Source organism: Giraffa tippelskirchi, chromosome 6 (genome assembly GCF_054371585.1).
Source record: "Giraffa tippelskirchi isolate mGirTip1 chromosome 6, T2T-mGirTip1v1.2.pri, whole genome shotgun sequence".
Taxonomy (NCBI): domain Eukaryota; kingdom Metazoa; phylum Chordata; class Mammalia; order Artiodactyla; family Giraffidae; genus Giraffa; species Giraffa tippelskirchi.
Genome location: NC_137280.1, coordinates 158,259,361 through 158,278,359, shown reverse-complemented (window position 1 = coordinate 158,278,359; position 18,999 = coordinate 158,259,361). Strand labels below are relative to the sequence as shown.

Below are 18,999 nucleotides of genomic sequence, written 5' to 3'. Positions count from 1 at the left end.
TTTTGTTGGCAAAGTGATGTCTCTGCTTCATGACTGCAGTCACCATCTGCAGTGATTGGAGCCCAAGAAAATAAAATCTGTAACTGTTTTCACTTTTTCCCCATCTGTTTGCCATTAAGTGTTGGGACTGGATTGCTAGCATGTGTAATGAGCACAATTGTGTGGTAGATTGAACATTCTTTGGCATTGCCTTTCTTTGGGATTGGGATGAAAACTGACCTTTTCCAGTCCTGTGGCCACTGTTGGGTTTTCCAAATATGCTGACTTACTGAGTGCAGCATGTTAACATTATCTTAGGATTTTGAATAGCCCTGTTGGAATTCTGTCACTTCCACTAGCTTTTTTCGTAGTAATGCTTCCTAAGGCCCACTTTGACTTCACACTCCAGAATGTCCTAGATGACTGGCCACATGGTGGTTATCTGGGTCATTAAGACCTTTTTTGTATAGTTCTTTGTATTCTTGCCACCTCTTCTTAATCTCTTCTGCTTCCATTAGTTCCTTACCTTTTCTGTCCTTTATCATGTCCATCCTAGGAAGAAATGTTCCCTGTGCTGTGTGCTTAGTTGCTCAGTCGTGTCTGACTCTTTGTGACCCTGGGGACTGTAGCCCACCAGGCGTCTCATCCATGGGGATTTTCCAGGCAAGAATACTAGAGTGGGTTGCCATCCCCTCCTCCACGGGATCTTCCCAACCAAGGGATTGAATTCAGGTCTCCTGCATTGCAGGTGGATTCTTTACTGTCTGAGCCACCAGGGAAGCCCTCCAAGAGCTGTAATGTAATTGTTACAGAGAGGCTAATACTTGTTCTTAGGTTCACCATAACTCAGGTTATATATAACGGTCAAGTATTTGAATCCTGGATATCTCCAATTTAAAGGTCTGTTTACCATTAAAGCATAGAATTAATACTGTTTCAGCTTACCTGGATTACCATGTAAATATTATTTCTATGGCAAAATTTGTTATTGTTTAGGTACCTACTTTATTTTGGGGGGCTCCAAAATCACTGCAGGTGGTGACTGCAGCCATGAAATTAAAAGACGCTTATTCCTTGGAAGAAAAGTTATGGCCAACCTAGACAGCATATTAAAAAGTATAGACATTACTTTGCCAACAGAGGTCTGTCTAGTCAAGGCTATGGTTTTTCCAGTAGTCGTGTATGGATGTGAGAGCTGGACTATAAAGAAAGCTGAGCACTGAAGAATTGATGCTTTTGAACTATGGAATTGGAGAATACTCTTGAGAGTCCCTTGGACTGCAAGGAGATCCAACCAGTCCATCCTAAAGGAAATCATCCCTGAATATTCATTGGAAGGACTGATGTTGAAGCTGAAACTCTAATCCTTTGGCCACCTGATGTGAAGAGCTGACTCATTGGAAAAGACCATAATGCTGGGAAAGATTGAAGATGGAAGGAAAAGGGGATGACAGAGGATGAGATGGTTGTATGGCATCACCAACTCAATGGACATGAGTTTGAGTAAACTCCGGCAGTTGGTGATGGACACGGAGGCTTGGCGTGCTGCAGTCCATGGGGTCACAAAGAGTCGGACACGACTGAGCGACTGAACTGATCTGAAGTACCTACTATGTGCCAGTCACTTTTTGGTGCTCCATCTGAGCAGTGAACAAGAGACAAGAATTATTGATATGAAGTTTACATTCTAGCAGAGATTTATTTCAGCTTGCATTTGGAAGATCAAAAAAATCACATGTCTTGATTACCTTCAAGTTGGCTTACTTACGGTAGATGCACATAACTAGAGCAGCTGGGACTCTACATTTATATCCAGTATCCTAGGTAGGATCCTAATAGAGAATGGGTAGTAACTATATTAGCATATTTTGAATAGGAATCAAAGGACAGCTTCCTTTTAAAGTGGAAGGACGAGGGTCCTTATCCTTGCTTATCTGTTCCTGAATAAGAATTCTTCTGACTATGAGAATTTTTGAACAAACCATTTACTGCTGCCAAGGCAGCTCTATTTTTAGAATGATTTCATATGTTATTGCTAAACTATCCTGTTCCTTAGGTCCTATAAGCATTTCCGTAGACACAGGATACAAAATTGTTAGCTGAATGTACTCTGGATCCAGACAGCCTAGATTTAAATCCCAGCTGCCTCTAATCTAGCTGTATGATCTTGGTCAAGTGCATGTGTGCATGCAAAGTCACATCAGTCGTGTCTGACTCTTTGTGGCCCCATGGACTGTAGCCTGCCAGGCACCTCTGTCCATGAGATTCTCTAGGCAAGAATACTGGAGTGAATATATATACCACATCTTCTTTATCCATTCCTCTGTCCATGAGGTCACAAAGAGTCAGACCTGACTGACGTGACTTTGCATGCATGCATGCACGCACTTACCCAAGATCAGGCAGCTAATCCCTTATCAGTCACATCATTTGCAAATATTTTCTCCCAATCTGTGTGTTGTCTTTTTGTTTTGTTTATTGTTTCCTTTGCTGTGCAAAAGCTTTTCAGTTTAAGTAGGTCCTGTTTGTTTATTTTTGCTTTTATTTCCATTATTCTGGGAGATGGTTTAAAAAAGATTTTGCTGTGATTTATGTCTGAGAGTGTTCTGCCTATGTTTTCCTCTAATAGTTTCATAGTGCCTAACTAACGTTTATTTCTTTAATCCATTTTGAGTTTATTTTTGTGCATGGAGTTAAGGAATGGTTTAATTTCATTCTTTTACATGTGGCTGTCCAGTTTTCCCAGCACCATTTGTTGAAGAGACTGCCTTTCCACATTGTGTAGTCTTGCCTCCCTCGTCATAGATTAATTGGTTGTTTTGGTGCATGGGCTTATTTCTGGGTGTTCTGTCCTGTTCCATTGACCTGTATTTCTATTTTTGTGCCAGTACCATACTGTTTTGATGATTGTAGCTTTGTAGTATAGTCTGAAGTCAGGGAGCCTGATTCCTCCAGCTCTGTTTTTCTTTTCAAGATTGCTTTGACTATTCAGGGTCTTGTTTGTCTCCATACAGATTTTGAGATTTTTTTGTTCTAGTTCTGAAGATGTTGTGTGTACACACACACACACACACACACACACACACACACAATGGAATATTACTCAGCCCTTAAAAAGAATCGAATAAGGCCATTTGCAGCAACATGGATGGACCTGGATTGTCATACTGAGTGAAGTAAGACAGAGAAGAAGAAATATCATATGACATCCTTTATATGTGAAATCGAAAAAGAAATTATACAAATGAACTTACTTACGAAACAGAAAGAGACTCATGAACTTAGAAAACAAACTCACGGTTGCTGGGGGGAGGAGATAGTTAAGGACTGTGGAAAGGTAACATACACACCACTGTATTTAAAATAGATAACCAGCAAAAACCTATTGTATAGCACACAGAACTCTGCTCAATGTTATGTGCCAACCTGGATGGGAGGGAGAATGGATACATGTATATGTATGGCTGAGTCCCTTCACTGTTCACCTTAAACTATCACAACATTGTTTATTTGTGATAATGCTATTATTAATTGGGATTAACTGCTATACCCCAATACAAAATGTTTTTGGTGTTAAAAAAATAATAAAAAATAAAAATAAAAGAATACTAAAGTGAATTCCCACACCCTCTTACAGGGGATCTTCCCGATCCAGGGATCAAACCCTTGTGTCACGTCTCCTGCATTGGCAGGCAGGTTCTTTACCATTGGCGCCACCTGAAAAGTCTGAACCTGTCTGTGCCACAGTTTTTTTAAATCTGAAAAAGTAGTGATAATAGTTGGCTAATGTAAGGATGAAATGAAATAATTGCTAATGCTTAGCACTTGCCAAGTACTAAATGACAGCTGTTATTATTTTCCATGCTTGACATATAATTTATGTAAAAGTTGGTTTTCTAGATTTTTTTGGCCAAACAACTTATTTTGTTGGGTGGGTTTATGCTTTCCAGGAGAACAATTTGATATAATGGAAATCTGGATTCTAGCTATGGATCATCCACTGATTGATATTGATTTGATTAATTAGCGACTTAGCAGCAGCAGATAAAATAATGTATTTAGTATTTTCATATAAAATTTAAATATTTTAAAATAGATGAGCATGTTGAGTCTTTGGTTGATTTTGAGTACTCAACTGAAACCTGTTTTTTGTTTCATCATAGCGTGAAATGGTGATCCCAGATGCTCAGTTTTTGTACTGAAGCTTACCAATGACTGTTACAAAAACTTTTTGTAATTCTCACAGTTTAAATTAGTGGATGATTTACAGATGATTCCTGTGATGTGTGTTTAATTCTAAATACAAACTACTTGACAATCACGCCCAATAAAAAGAAGTTCCGTAAGATGCTTTTCATGTCACCAAGACCCTATTTCATAAAATTATTGTAATAACCTCCTAATGAATTTGAGTTAGAGAAACTGGAAATACATTCTTTTCCTAATTACAGTGTAGTATGTATATGTGCATTTTTTATTAATTTAAACATGTTACAAACTTCACTTAGATTTGCTTTGTTTTTATGTCCTATATTCTGAAAGACTATTCAGATTTTCATTAGTTTTTCACTTCCTTCCAAAAGGCACCTTGTAGATAAATATTGTAGAATTAAAATGAATGTTGTAGTCAGATTTTATTGGAGTTCAAGTTCTGTTAAGATGGTTGTGTTTAACTTCCACAAAGTTATTTGTTGTTTTTCCTGAACTTTTCCTTTTGCAGCAAAGTTCTATTTTCATTAACTACACACTATTTTAAAGTAGAAGATGGTGGTGAAAGATCAGTCTGTGTTACCTTTGGATTTTTTTTCTTTGTGAAAGCAATGGCTGTTTTGATTGTAACAGAAAACTATCTGGAATTTGGACTTGAAACAGGTAATAATTTCATATCTTATAAGTTCTTAAAATTAGGTTTATATTCTGAACTGTCCTAAATAATTAACTTTTATTATTCTTAAGATCTTTTTTTTAGCTAAGTTTTTCCTTTTTCCAAAAATGCTCTCCCCTCCTCATTTTTTTCCTTAAACTTAAATAAGTGTTTCTAATGCTAATGTTTACTCACGTAGATAAAGATACAGATTTTAATGCAAATTATGTGGAATGTACAGATATCAAAGGGATGTTTTCAAAGGCTATTTCTCCTAATAACTAAATTTTATTGCATTATGACATACTAATTAGCACATGAAAGAGCTAAGCTTGTCACTTCAGAATTTAAGATACTCTAGCATTTTATTTCCAAAGAAAGATTCTGTATTTTACTCCTATGATAAGAGTAAATTTTTTTCCCCCTACAGGGTTTACAAATTTTTCAGACAGTGCGATGCAGTTTCTTGAAAAGCAAGGTTTAGAATCTCAGTAAGTTTTTTTTAAATTAAGTATTATTCAAGTTAAATTTTTCCATTTTTAGTAAAATAGCACTTACTGTAAGTAGTTCTTTGTTTTTAATCAGTGAAAAGAGTTCTTTTTTAAGTAGGATTGTCTCTTTTAGAATATCCTTACTCATATTTTTTACATTTGTATAAACTTAGTATCTTTTATAGAATTCTGATTTGAATTTGCCCTTATTTAACTTAATTCCTCTTCCATCAGACAGTAAATGAAATTTGTATGAGTCACACGTTATTTTTTGTTGAATATGTAGGTAAGATTGTTAAAACTGTTGCTTAAGAGATGTCTGATTAAGTTCATAATTCACCAAAATCCCTTATAGATGGTGGTAGAATAAGAACTGTCTTTCTGTAAGAGTTTACTTTGTATTACTTGTATTATTGTGATTTATAAAGTAATTGATTAGAAGAAAAGAAACTTCTAGAAGGTTCACTTCAAAAACTTACCAGCTTTTTAAAAAATTTTAATTTTAGGGGTCCTGTTTCAAAACTTACTTTCAAATTTTTCCTGGCTATTTTCTGTTCACTCATTGGGGCTTTTTTGACATTTCCGGGATTACGGCTGGCTCAAATGCATCTGGATGCCCTGAATTTGGCAACAGAAAAAATTACACAGTAAGCGGAAAATGTACATAAGCACATGCAGATAAATATATGTTTTCCATCTTAATGAAGGTATATTATTGTAATGAAATCATAAATTATTGTATTGAAAATTAATAACCATTTGATGTCACACTGCTTCCTCTTTCTACTATAAGCAAGTTTCTTCCATTCTTTTCTAAACTTTAAGTCCTGTGTAAGAAACAACACTAATTATTAAATTTCTTTTCTTTCTGTTAAAATGGAAATATCAATATTTATGTTCTTTTGAACTCAGAGTTCAATGTTGATGATATCGTAATCTATACCACTGATCTGAATACCTATGGGAATTTCTTTAAATTAGAATTTTCAAGTTAAAAATACGTATTTAAATTTCATATAAATGATTTGATTTAATTTTTTATTTAAAGCATTTTATTTTAAAATGTTTTGAAATTAAATCTGTGTACATAAGAAATGTTTGTTTTCCTTACATTATTGACCTATTTGTAAGCTTATTTTAATTTGGGATTACTAATACTTTATAGTGTTAAATTATAGTTTACTATTTTAGTTTTCAAATAGAGAAATTGTATTTGAATCTCTACATATAAGTCAGAGCCCACATACTATATTCTCTGTGATTGTCAGAGATTCTTTTCTTGGTGTAGACACCTTGGCTTAGGAACAGATTTTTATCTTCATCATTTCATATCCAGGTCCACATTTCCAAGTCCTCTTTTTGTTTTGCAGTGGAAGCCCAAGTTGAGAATATTCCATTTTGATATATGTATTTATAGTCATTAAGTTTCTCTGAATAGTCATATTTCCTAACATTTCTGCTCTTTAAAAGCCTACATTTAATGATGCTGATTCTCTTGTCTTTTCACGTTCTTATCTCTCCTACCTATGTCATTTTCCTTTAATTTTGAAAATATTTTTATGTGTTTCCTCTCCTCCCTTTTTTCCTGCATGTGCTTTGTGTGTGTTTGCTTATTCTCACCTCCTAGTACACACTCCTTCATTCCTCTTTTTTCCGCTCCTTTTACTCAGCATGCTCTTGGCTACATCCTGCTTTTCTCCCACCATCCGTCTCTCTAATGGCTTCTTTTAAAACAAAACCTGGTTCTCCCCCTCCTCTCTACACACACACACACATACTTCAGTCCACTAACCCCAGTGTTATGATTTAAATAAGCTGAAAGGGTGGGTGGAGGGGAGCCCTTCACCAGCTACTGAAACCGCTGTGGGCTGCTCCTTGATACTAGAGTGTTCCCTAGCAACACTGCATACCTAATACTGCTGCTTTCTTCCCCCGCACCCGATGGTTTACCCAGGCTGTGGGATGAAAGAATCACTTTATAAAAACATTTAAAGCGTTTAGTGGTAGTTTGGGATTGGAGACACTGAGGGTTGGGGGGATGGGGGGCACATTTTCTTTTCCTTCTCAGAAAAATATAGCTTCTTACAATTTTTCCCTTTGGGAATCTGGAGTTTTATTTTCCATGTATTACAAACGCCCCCCTCACACACACACACACACATTGTGTTGTAGCACTCTGCCCAGATCCAGGGTGTGGCAAGCTAGTTTTGTAGTGAGAGCAGCAGACTGGCACAAAGAGCTGCATTCTCCTCACCCCCATGGCCAGGCAGTAGTACTTGCTTTAGGGCCAGAGCTTAGAACCAGAGTTCCACCTCTCCCTGGTCAGGTAGGTCTTCATGGTCTCCTGATCCAGCCGTTACTCACAGAAATCACTATCGCTTGCACTATGGTGGCATTTTAAAGTGTGTGTGTGTGTGTGTGTGTATTTTAAACCCTCCAGTTTAATCTCTCTTCCTCGCATGGTTTGTAATGGAAACAGTACATGGTAATAAAATAGTCTAAAGAACATTTTTCTGAAAGAAGGGCAGTCTTTATCAGTCATCTGTCTCTGTAGGGTATAGACTTGGGGCAACAGTTAACAATGACGTTACATCTCACACCTGAAACCTTTTGCTGTATTGGGTATATTGCCTTGTAGGAGTAATGTGAATTTCTCCTGGTTTGTATAGGATAGGGAAATTCATTTCAGATATGTTTGTAATTCTTCAAGAACAAATAAAAATGTGAATCATTTGTGATTTTAATAATTAATTAAAACATTATGCATGATCATTACATATTGAAAGTTTCCTCATTTATAAGTTGGTGCAGTGCCTTCCACCTGCCATATCCCGTCTGGTATTTTGGACCTTGTATAGGTTTCTTACTTGTAAGTTATCAGAAGCCACTTTGTGTCTGCTGGACTGAAAAATATCAAAAGATGACTCCTATCCTGAAAATTCATTGGACTCATTGATTATTTAGAGAATCGTTTAAGTACTGGTGTAGTAAAGCAGGGATACAGTAGGAGATTGTTAAAGAACACTAGAATGGGAGTGAACAGATTTAGATTTTAGTGCTTGATCTCTTTCTCACCTGTAATATTACCATGTGCAAATCATTTAACTTTCCTCAATCTAAATGTTCTCATCGGAAACATTAAAATAATGAGGTGTTTTTATAAGGGCTCAAATCAGTGTTGAGTGAGAATGATCAATATAAAATAATGGTGGCAACAATACCTTAATATAGAATACTGAAAATAAGTTCCTACCTTCATTTTTTAAGTCCCAAGTTTCTGTAGTTTATTAGTATATTTTGCTTCTGGATTTTTATGTTTATTTCTTACATACTTTCAGAACATTACTTCATATCAACTTCTTGGCACCTCTGTTTATGGTTCTGCTCTGGGTAAAACCCATCACCAAAGACTACATTATGAACCCACCATTGGGTAAAGAAAGTGTCCCTTTGTAAGTATGGGTATTTGGGGGCTAATTTTTATTTTATTATGTAATCAAAACTTTTCTAAAATGTTTTTTACTGTGTTCATGTTTTTAATTATAATATTAAGACTGTATTTTTAAAACATTAATAGAAATGTTTAAAAATGTATCATAAAATGGAAATGACAGGTCATCATTTAAACTTTTGGTGATCTTCAGTAATGGTTGTGAATTATTATTACTCTGCACTTATATTATCTTGTACAGTTGTAAGTTTTTCTGCTTTTTCACTTGACATCCAGTTGATATCTGAGGTTTTGCTTTTTTTTTTGATAGGGCTTATTTTTAAGACACTTTGTGCATTTCTGTTATTTTTTAATTGTGAAAATTATAGAGGAAAAATTTTATAAATGGAAGTTCATATATTCAGCCCCTTAAGAGTTATTAATATTTTCCATATTCACTGTTTTTTGTTTTATTTTTTGATAAAGTATCTTTTCAAGTAAATCAGAAGCATAACTTTTTTACCCCTAAGAACTTCAGTATGCCTCTCTAAAAAATAAAGATATTTTTCTACATGACAGTGTTGTCATACCTATCAAAATTAAAAATAAAGCCTTAACATTGTTATCTAATAGTAGATAACATATTCCCCAATCAGACAACTGCACTTTAACAGAAGACGAAGGAAACGAACAGTTTGTTAAAAGGCATTAGTAACTGTATTTGATATGTTAACTCATTAGCCTTATGGAACTATATTAGAGTAATGAAAAGATTCAGGCAGAGCTGGTTCAAACCCCAGTTCTGATCCTCACTAAAACTGTCACTTGAGGGAGATTATTTTACTTCACTGAGCCTCTGTTTCCCCATCTGGAAAATGAAGATAATAGTATCTACCTCACAAGGTTATCATTGGAATTAAATGAAAGAACACATGTAATGCAACTGGCTGGAAGTAAGTGCTTAATAAATGTTCCTTCCACTGCTTTACCTTATCAAAATTAAAATAGTAAACTTGACTAGTCATTGATTCCACACATTTGCATTATGTATTTCTTTTAGATCCTGGTGTAGGTTTGTGTTGGAATAAATGTAGAATCAGTGATGACCATGATTTTTTTTTTTTCGACATTTAACCTTATTGAGTTAAGAAAGTATACTTTGAAGTCATAACATTTTTTCCCCACATAAGTAAGCTTTAATGGTAATTTCAACTTGACAGGTTCACTCGGAGTATTTAAAGTTAACCCTAAGGACTGTAGGGCTCTAGACTAAGGCAGAGAATCTGCCTGCAGTGCGGTGTGGGTGACCCAGGTTTGATCCCTGGGTCAGGAAAATCCCTTGGAGAAGGGAATGGCAGCCCACTCCAGTATTCGTGTTTGGTAAATGATGGACACAAAATTATAGTCTTATCTGTGCTCCATTTTATTCCTTTTTTATTTGTTAGATCATTACCTTAAGTTATTAGACAGCAGTGGTTTTTAATTTTTGTTTAAAATCCAAAGCCCATGTGATATGTTGAGAAAGAATGGCTGCCCATTAACCCAGGTCCTTCATCTGTCACCTGGACTAAATGGTTGGTCAAAGGCCTTTATTTGTAGTGAGAAGCAAAAATGGTTAGAATGTAGTTTCAACCCAGAAATGTATTTAAACTCATCCATCCATGTGTTCTGCTTGGGCATCAAAAAATGAAATGCAGGCCGAGACCATGTGTTCTTATAATCCCTTAAAAAAAACCAAAAGAGAGCATGTACAGTGAAACCTAGAATGGCTTCAAGAATTTGGAGAAATTTCTTCTGCCTTTTCTTTACCTGTATATTTTGCCCCAGCTCACTCTTTCCTGAGATACCCCATCATATCAACTTACCAAATCCTTATGAAGTTAATTGTAAGCAATCTGAATTAGAGGTACTAACTGGATAACTATTAGTAGGATATTACCTAAATCCTGAACTCTTCATAAACAGGGCAAATATTTTTTGATTCACTACCTCATACCATTCCCTTCCTTTCTATTACCTGTCATCCTCAAAGTATATATACTAGCTGTCTTCATGGCTGGATGGCATCATCGACTCGATGGACATGGGTTTGGATGGACTCCGGGAGTTGGTGATGGACAGGGAGGCCTGGCGTGCTGCGGTTCATGGAGTCGCAAAGAGTCGGACACGACTGAGCGACTGAACTGAACTGACTCAGAACACTACCAGCCAAGACCCCTGGTTGCACCACACCAGGGAGCACAATATTGTCTGTAGGCCCCGGAAGGGATCGAGGCTGTGGATGGTCCTAAATCTTTGTGTACTCTCATTCTCACATGACTGATGCTTTAATCTTATGGTGTTCATTATAATGTAAATGTATTGATAAAGTTTGCCTCTATGCTTCCTAACCAACGTGCATTTCTCGTGGCCTTGTAAAAAGGAAACCAACAAAGAGCATGCGGAGTACAGCCTTTGTTCCATCCCTCTGTCACCTCCGTTTCATAAGTAGCTCAATGAGAACTGTATCCTTTCCCGTCTTCTCTGCCTTTTCTGTTTTCCTGTACTGTTTTTCAACTTTATTTCCACAGGCAGCTTTTTCTGTATTGTCGTTTTAGTCCCTTTCCTAGGTGCTTACACTGGACAGAAGAAGGGGGTGATAATAGAGCCTGTTTTGGAACAAAGTGTTGATTTTCTATCTTTTCCCACTCATTCTTCTTTATAGCCATCCAGTCTACCCTCATAGCCTTTAAGAATTTGGGGGAGACCCTTGTAAGTTCCACATCCTGTCTGGCAGATCACTAGACACATTTCAACAGTCATATATTTAACTTCCTGATATGTACTAGAAATTTGAATAGAGTCAGGCATGGTGTAAGCATTATCTTCAAATTGCAATGTTACCTTTTATCAAAGCAGAAACCATGGTCTTTTAAAAATGTTAAACCCCTAAAGGACATCAGAATTTACCTCTTCTTTCTAAAGTCCTTTAAAGAACATCTGATTTTATTCTATTATATCAGAATTCTTGATCCCAGTCAGGAATTCAGCAGAGTGAATGATCCTACTCAGGTGTTTATATGATCAAACAAAACTGTAGCCAGAAACAGATGGGTTGCTAACTTGATAGTTCACGGGCAAGCTCCTGGGGTTTCCTTCCTTCTTTCTTATAGTCTCCAGTTTAAGAACTCCCAACTTCCCTTTTTGCTTAGAGTTATTCCCCTACCCCCATTCTGGGAGGGTGGATAGAGAAAGGAATCCCAAGTATTGCTGTACTTTTTTCTTTTAGACTTACCTGGTACTTCTTTGTTTCATGATACATTTATTTGTTACCAAGTGAAAGTATCCTGTAAGTCTGTGATCGAATGGGACACTTTTCATGTCTCCAGTTGTAACTAAGTCTAGATTTCCTTGTATTAAATATCTTATCCAATGAACATTAACACATATAACTAGCATGCTAGTATCTTTTGGTCTTTGAGAGCACCATATCAACTTTTTGATCTGTAGAATGACAGAAGCTACATTCGATACTCTGCGACTCTGGTTAATAATCCTGCTATGTGCTTTGCGGTTGACCATGATGCGTAGTCACCTGCAAGCTTACTTAAACTTAGCCCAGAAATGTGTGGATCAAATGAAGAAAGAAGCAGGACGAATAAGCACCGTTGAGCTTCAGAAAATGGTAAGTTTTACACTGTAATCAAAATGAAAAATAGCAAATACTGATGGTGCTAGCGGTAAAGAACCCACCTGCCAATGCAGGAGACCCGGGTTCAAACCTGGGTTGGGAAGATCCCCTGGAGGAGGGCATGGCAACCCACTCCAGTGTTCTTGCCTGGAGAATCCCATGGACAGCGGAGCCTGGCAGGCTGCAGTTATACGGTTGCAAAGGATCGGACACAACTGAAGCAACTAGCACCACATACACAAAAATAAACCTGTTTGATTTCCTTCAGTAGTAGTTTCATTCCATGATATTCTTATTATGAACAGATAGAATAATCTTAAACTGACAGATGTCAGAGACATTGATCTGATTTTGGTGTTAGGTGAAGAAAGGGTCTCAGTTCCCCTTCCTGCCTTAAGTACTTTAAGTATTGTACAGTTTGGGTTACAAAGCTGTGGTATATCTACGTGTGCTAAATGGGATTCCCCTAACTGATCTGAAAGACATCACAGTATATTATATAGCTTTTGTGACTTAAAGAATAGGAAATACTAGTTTAGTGACTAAATGTATTCCTTTTAACATTAATCCAAGTACTTGAACATGGAACATAAATTTTAACTTAATGGAGATTCCAGAGAAGGAAGGTACTAGAAATCTATCCACCGTTGTAATGGACTAGACCCATAACCTGATCAAGTCTTTATAAAGAAACATGGTGTCAGATCCTCTTATTTTTTACTCTTGAATTTCATCTCGAATCTATCAAGATACAAGTAACTTTTTATGTTTTATCTTTTGTGTAATTTTATACTTTGAATTTTACTTCAGTCTAATGTAAATAGGGATTAATATTTTTATTTATGAGGGGTTTATGTTCATATATGACTCTTATTGTTATTTACTTTGATATTTTAGGTGTCTTGTCTTCAGAGATTTTAGCATTTTGTTTTATATTTGAAATAAGTGAATATATGCCATTTGAATTTCAGTGATTTTGTTTCTCCAGTTTGTATTAATCACTTAACTATTTTTAAGGGACTTAATGCTTTTTTCATATTTTAAAGAACCTTCAAACTGAGCCTTTCTGAAGTCAGTCTGGGGGCATTTATAATGAAGTACAAATTTATTTCCAGTTAGCTTTCTTCCCATGGAAGGATTATTTATCTTTTAAGCGATTCAGTTTGATATGAAAGTGTAACTCATTCATAACATGTCAGCTGTGTGAGAAACTTAACAATGTTGTTGTTTCAGGTTGCCCGAGTCTTTTATTACCTTTGTGTCATCGCGCTGCAGTATGTGGCCCCTCTGGTCATGCTGCTTCACACAACCCTGCTTTTGAAAACTCTAGGTAGGCATATGCTGGCAACTGGGAAGCTCATTGCTGTACTTTCTACCTGTAATTAATAATGTTTTCTGTTACATACAAAGAAATAGGCCTCTTAAAATGGATTCTCTCATTAGAAGTTTTACGAGGAAACATGGGAGCCTTTAAGCTCTAGAAGTTGATTCATTGATTTATCTTCTTGATTTTGAAAACTCAGACCCATGTGGTTTTATAATGTTAAAAGCATTGTTTGCTCAAGGTTAATTTTGAGTAACTTGAGTGAGCACTTTTTATCTTAATATTTTGTATTTTAAGATTGTGTTAGTGCATAGCGTTTAAATTATTATGAGGTACTTTTAAATTTATGAATTGTAGAATCTTTTGGTGAGTTCTATTTCAGATAACTTAACATGGATAGAATAAAGATTTCTCGGTGGCAGAACAAAGTTCTTCTATAAGTCGGTTCACTAAGCAATCAAGCCCCTCTGAGGTGTCACTGAAGAATTATCTATTACCGAGTTGATTATTTCTTTGCTTAGATCTGGCAGTCTGCCAATATGGGGGTTTTAGAAGCCGAAAAGAATTAAAAGCATTGTTGGGTGGACTTAGGATACTGTAGAGCTGATGATAGATGTAAATAATCTTTCAGGAATCTATGGAACATAAAAGAGTAGCTCAGTGGTAAATTATATGACTCATATCCTATCAGTATAGGAAAGTATATGATGAAAAAATTTCTGGATGCTATTAATAGTCTCTCACATTGGCATCATAGATAGTTTCTGAGAAAGAAATTAGTCTGATATTCTAGAGGTAGAGAAGATTCTAAGAAGCTACAGACTCTGTCCCTGTCACTCCAATAGAAGTAGTTGATTCATGGATTATACAGGGAAGAGAATGTTTTTGTTATTTTACCAGATTTTAATGCAGTTAATTAAAAGTAAATTAGTTTTCGGCTTTTATGTGTAGGATGAAGTTAGATTATAGTCTGGTCAAGTTAAGTGAATTTTCCCTAAGTGTGTAGAAAGCTTATTATTTTCCTTTATTTTCAACATAGAATAATTTGTTGTGCCACTAAACTTCTTCTTCTTAATTTGAAATATAAGTTAAGGAATTTTTTTTTTTAATAAGAAGCTTTGGAATTACTTACTCTTCAAATTTTATTTGCATCTTTAATTTTTTAGGTAATCATTCCTGGGGGATTTATCCAGAATCTATGTCTGCCTTGCCAGTGGATAATAGTCTACCCTCCAATTCTGTTTACTCTGAATTACCATCTGCTGATGGGAAGATGAAGGTAACTGTTACACAAATAACAGTGGCACTGAGCAGCTTAAAAAACATTTTCACTCCTCTGCTTTTTCGAGGACTTCTGTCTTTTCTGACCTGGTGGATTGCTGCTTGTCTCTTTTCTACAAGCCTTTTCGGGCTTTTCTATCACCAGTATCTCACTGTGGCATGAATCTCAGTTAACAAAAACGGATATCAAAGTCACACTTTGAATTCAAATATCGTACCCTTGAAGGGCCAACGAAAACCAGAAGAAAGCAAATACAAAGGAAAGAAACCATATCAGAATATCTTGTTTTAAATACTTCCTCTGTATTCTCAGGGTGGATTAATGGTATTAATATTTTAAATTATAGAATAGATTGTTAACTGCTATACTATGGTATTGAAATTTTAACTCCTTGTATTAAGGGATGTGAGAGGGCTATCTGCAGGTGTAATACTTCCGATGACCTTGGTTTACAGAAACCTCCATCAGTCTTTGAAACTTCTCATATGACTCCAATTATTGATTGGTTCTCTTAATGGTATTAAGGTACTGTTAATATTCATAGTAGCTGCCTATAGAACAATCTTCAAACTGAGCCATGCTTTAGGGGAGGGAAGGGAGTTAAAGTCACTTCTGTTGGTAATATACCAGTCACTCTTCAAACAGCAACAACAGCAAAATCCAACAGAAAGGAAGAAATAGCTACTGTATATTACAGTAAAGAAAGCTGCATAGACATTTTAAATTTAATGGAGATGTACATGCTTAATATTTACAAGTACTGCTGCTTGAGAGTAGCGAGAGTATTGCTTTAAAATGCATTCTATCCAACTTGAGGGATCTTTTAGATGACTGGCTACATGAACATTTGCAGTCTTGCCATTAGGTTTGGACCTCCCATATTTTATTTTATTCTATGATCCTAAGTATAGTTCTTTTTAATAGTCTAAAAGTATTTATCAATGTTGATCAGACTTTTAAAAAATTACTTTGTAATCCTGCTGACTACCTGTATGTATTGTACATATATATATTATATATTAAATATATAATATATTGAGATTATAAAAGACGAAAATGTTGGATTCTTATAATATTTTAAGTTGCTGAATGTATGTTAAAATGTGATTGAATGAGATGTGTTTGTATCTAGAAATTTTCTTTCTTTCTGGAATGAGATTAAAATACATTTTGAAAATTCATCCGAGTAAGCAGTTTGTGTTGCCTATGTGTGAAAGTCTAGAGAAGGAAATGGTTTTGCCTGAAGAACATCTATAGGGTCGCAAAGAGTCACAACTGAAGTGACTTAGCACACACACATGTGTCACAAGTACTTCCGATTTTATAAATACTTAGGTGATTGCTCCCCAACTAAAATTCTTTTTCTATCATTAAAAAAAAAATTAGAACCTTTCCCATTCCAGACAAATCTGATATCATTTAAATCCGTCTTATATAGGACTTGTTTTAATTTTGTAGTGATTTTATTTGCAGTGTTTTTTACTTTATAGGACAGAAATTGAAGTAATTTGAGAAATTAAAAAAAATGGGGAAAAAAGTAAATTTTTTGAATGCTTTTTTACATAGGGAATGAATATAAGAGATAAACAGGTTCCTCCCCCGCCCAAATGAATAGAATTTATTGATAAATATTCTTGCATTTAACTCTTCTGAGGCTCTGTGTTCTGTTTCAGTGCTATTGCCACTGTTGAAAGCAGTTTTGAGACTCTTCTTTTGGCATTACTTTCAAGCCTTGTGGTTCGTATTCATTTGAATAATCTCAGTACAGCAAATTCCTATCTTTTGGCATAGATTAAATATTTTGAAAATAGCTGATATTTTGAATAAGACTGAGTAATAAAATAAGTACTTAAGTTGGATAAAGGTCTTTGAAGAATTGTGAATATAGCCTAATGATGGTTCATGTGTATTTCCAAAAGAAGCATACCAAGTATATCTTGAGATATCAGCATTACTAAAATAAGTATCTTATAACAAGATTACAGTGGAGTATGACATTTATTTTGTATATGAAAGTTCTCACATGTTAGACTTGAAAAAATCTCGCCTGTTATTTATAACCATTATTTTAAAAGTTATATTATGAAAGTTAACAATTAAAGTCATTTTGATTTTCAAAGATTGTATAGCAGAGTTATATGGAGGGAAAGGAATAGAATTCATATTAGATGGACTAGTGTGTCTTTCTGAAATTCTATTGATTTCACTCTTTTTAAACTTGAATTCTCCTTAAGTATACTATGAATTTATAGAAGCCACTGGATAATTGAAGTGGTGGACTTAGTTTTTTTAGCCTTTTAAAGCAAATTTTGAGAGAAGGATGATTGTAACTACTAACTGGTTAAGCATGTTGTCTTTGTATCAAGGATTATATTAAATGCAAAAGGGTTTATACTTTGTGTAAGCTGAGTAGTATTTCTAAGTTGAGATATAATTCATGTAAAGTTGTAATATAACAATGATTTTTGATACATGTATATGTTGCAAAGTGACTGCAAGTAATATTTTTGAATATCCCAAATTAGGTCAATAGAACTATTTTTTTACATTGGACTCTAATCGGTATAAATGCTTCAGAAATCAGTTGTTTTTATTTTATATTTTCTCCAGATTAACTGGGAACCCATAAAATCTTGCTTCCTATGATCTGTAGAATGTTACTTGACAATTTGTTGGTTCCTGCCCCCAGCCCCTGCCCATTGCACTGTAAAAATTAGAGCTCTGTTCTACTCCCATTGATTTGTCCAAAATGAAAAGCATATAATTGTGTCTTAATATTGTATTTATTTTTATTATCTTTGATATTTTCCCCAGAATTTCAATTGTTATGCATAAATGACCAATGTATCCTTGCAGTGTGGACTCATTGTTTCTGATATAAATATCATTGGTAAAATAGTAACATTTCTTCTTAAGTTATGATTCAGAAGAGATATTCATCTATTAGCGGAATTGATAGGTCCAGGAAGCAATAAGTAGAATTCATTATGAAGTCTGTAATGGGAACTTAACTGGGTAGATTTTATTCTTTCAAATGAAAGATTAAATTCTCAGTATTGCAAAGCTTGGAGTCTCAACATTCTCTGAATTCATACACACTTTCTGAGCTATCTTATAATTGAAAATGGTCTATCATGGTATATGGCTATTCAGCAAAATAAAACTAAGTGATTTTTGAATGTCGATCATCCTGTGTCTTCACAGAGCTTTAGGTGGCTTAAAGAATCAAATTTAAACACACTGTCCTAGAGCTTGAACCCAGTGTCTGAAATAGTCCTACATTCTCATCGTCTAATTCCCATTTGTCTCATTATGTCTGTACTCTGAGTTTATAGCTGAGCTGATTATATGCCATGAAAACTCCAACATGGACATTAAGCATTAAGGATGATCAAAGAGCTGATGTCAACCTTTCCCTCCTTTTTTTTTAAATCTTTAATGATTCAGAGAGTTTGCATTTTTTCTGTTCTGTTGTTCTGTTTTTTCTTTCTTTTAAAACTTCCTGTGTGTAGTTATTCCTCTCCTTTTTCCCATTTGGTAGAAGGCTACCCATTTTATTAAATGAAGTAGCATGATTTTGTGGCAAGAATGTTGATCTTAGGATCAAGAAGCATTTCTTTGCATCCCATTTCTACCTGCAATTAGTTTTGTTTTTTTTTTTACAATTACTAGGCATTCAGTCCATGCTAATTAAATAAAACTGAATTATCATCACTGTTGACCTCAAATGTGTGTGTGTGTGTGTGAGTGTGTGTGTGTGTGTGTGTGTGTGTGTGTGTGTGTGTGTGTGTGTGTGTGTGTGTGTGTGTGTGTGTGTGTGTGTGTGTGTGTGTGTGTGTGTGTGTGTGTGTGTGTGTGTGTGTGTGTGTGTTAGTCTCTCAGTGTTGTCCTTTTTACAACCCTGTGGACTGTAGCCCGCCAGGCTTCTCAGTCCATGGAATTCTCCAGGCAAGAATACT

At 35.3% G+C, this 18,999-nt stretch overlaps 1 protein-coding gene across 12 annotated transcripts in view; it reads left to right on the top strand.

Annotated features, from left to right (window-relative positions):
• TMEM161B (transmembrane protein 161B) overlaps positions 1-15,310 on the top strand; it is an 83,238-nt gene extending 67,928 nt beyond the window's left edge. For all 12 annotated transcript variants that reach the window (XM_081505230.1, XM_081505228.1, XM_081505232.1 and 9 more), the window contains 7 exons: positions 4,700-4,851; positions 5,274-5,334; positions 5,841-5,981; positions 8,673-8,786; positions 12,254-12,428; positions 13,668-13,764; positions 14,925-15,310. In XM_081505230.1, the coding sequence (XP_081361356.1) occupies positions 4,700-4,851; positions 5,274-5,334; positions 5,841-5,981; positions 8,673-8,786; positions 12,254-12,428; positions 13,668-13,764; positions 14,925-15,202 (1,018 nt within the window). In that variant the 3' untranslated portion in view covers positions 15,203-15,310. The remainder of the gene's footprint in view (positions 1-4,699; positions 4,852-5,273; positions 5,335-5,840; positions 5,982-8,672; positions 8,787-12,253; positions 12,429-13,667; positions 13,765-14,924) is intronic.
• The last annotated feature ends 3,689 nt before the right edge of the window (positions 15,311-18,999 follow it).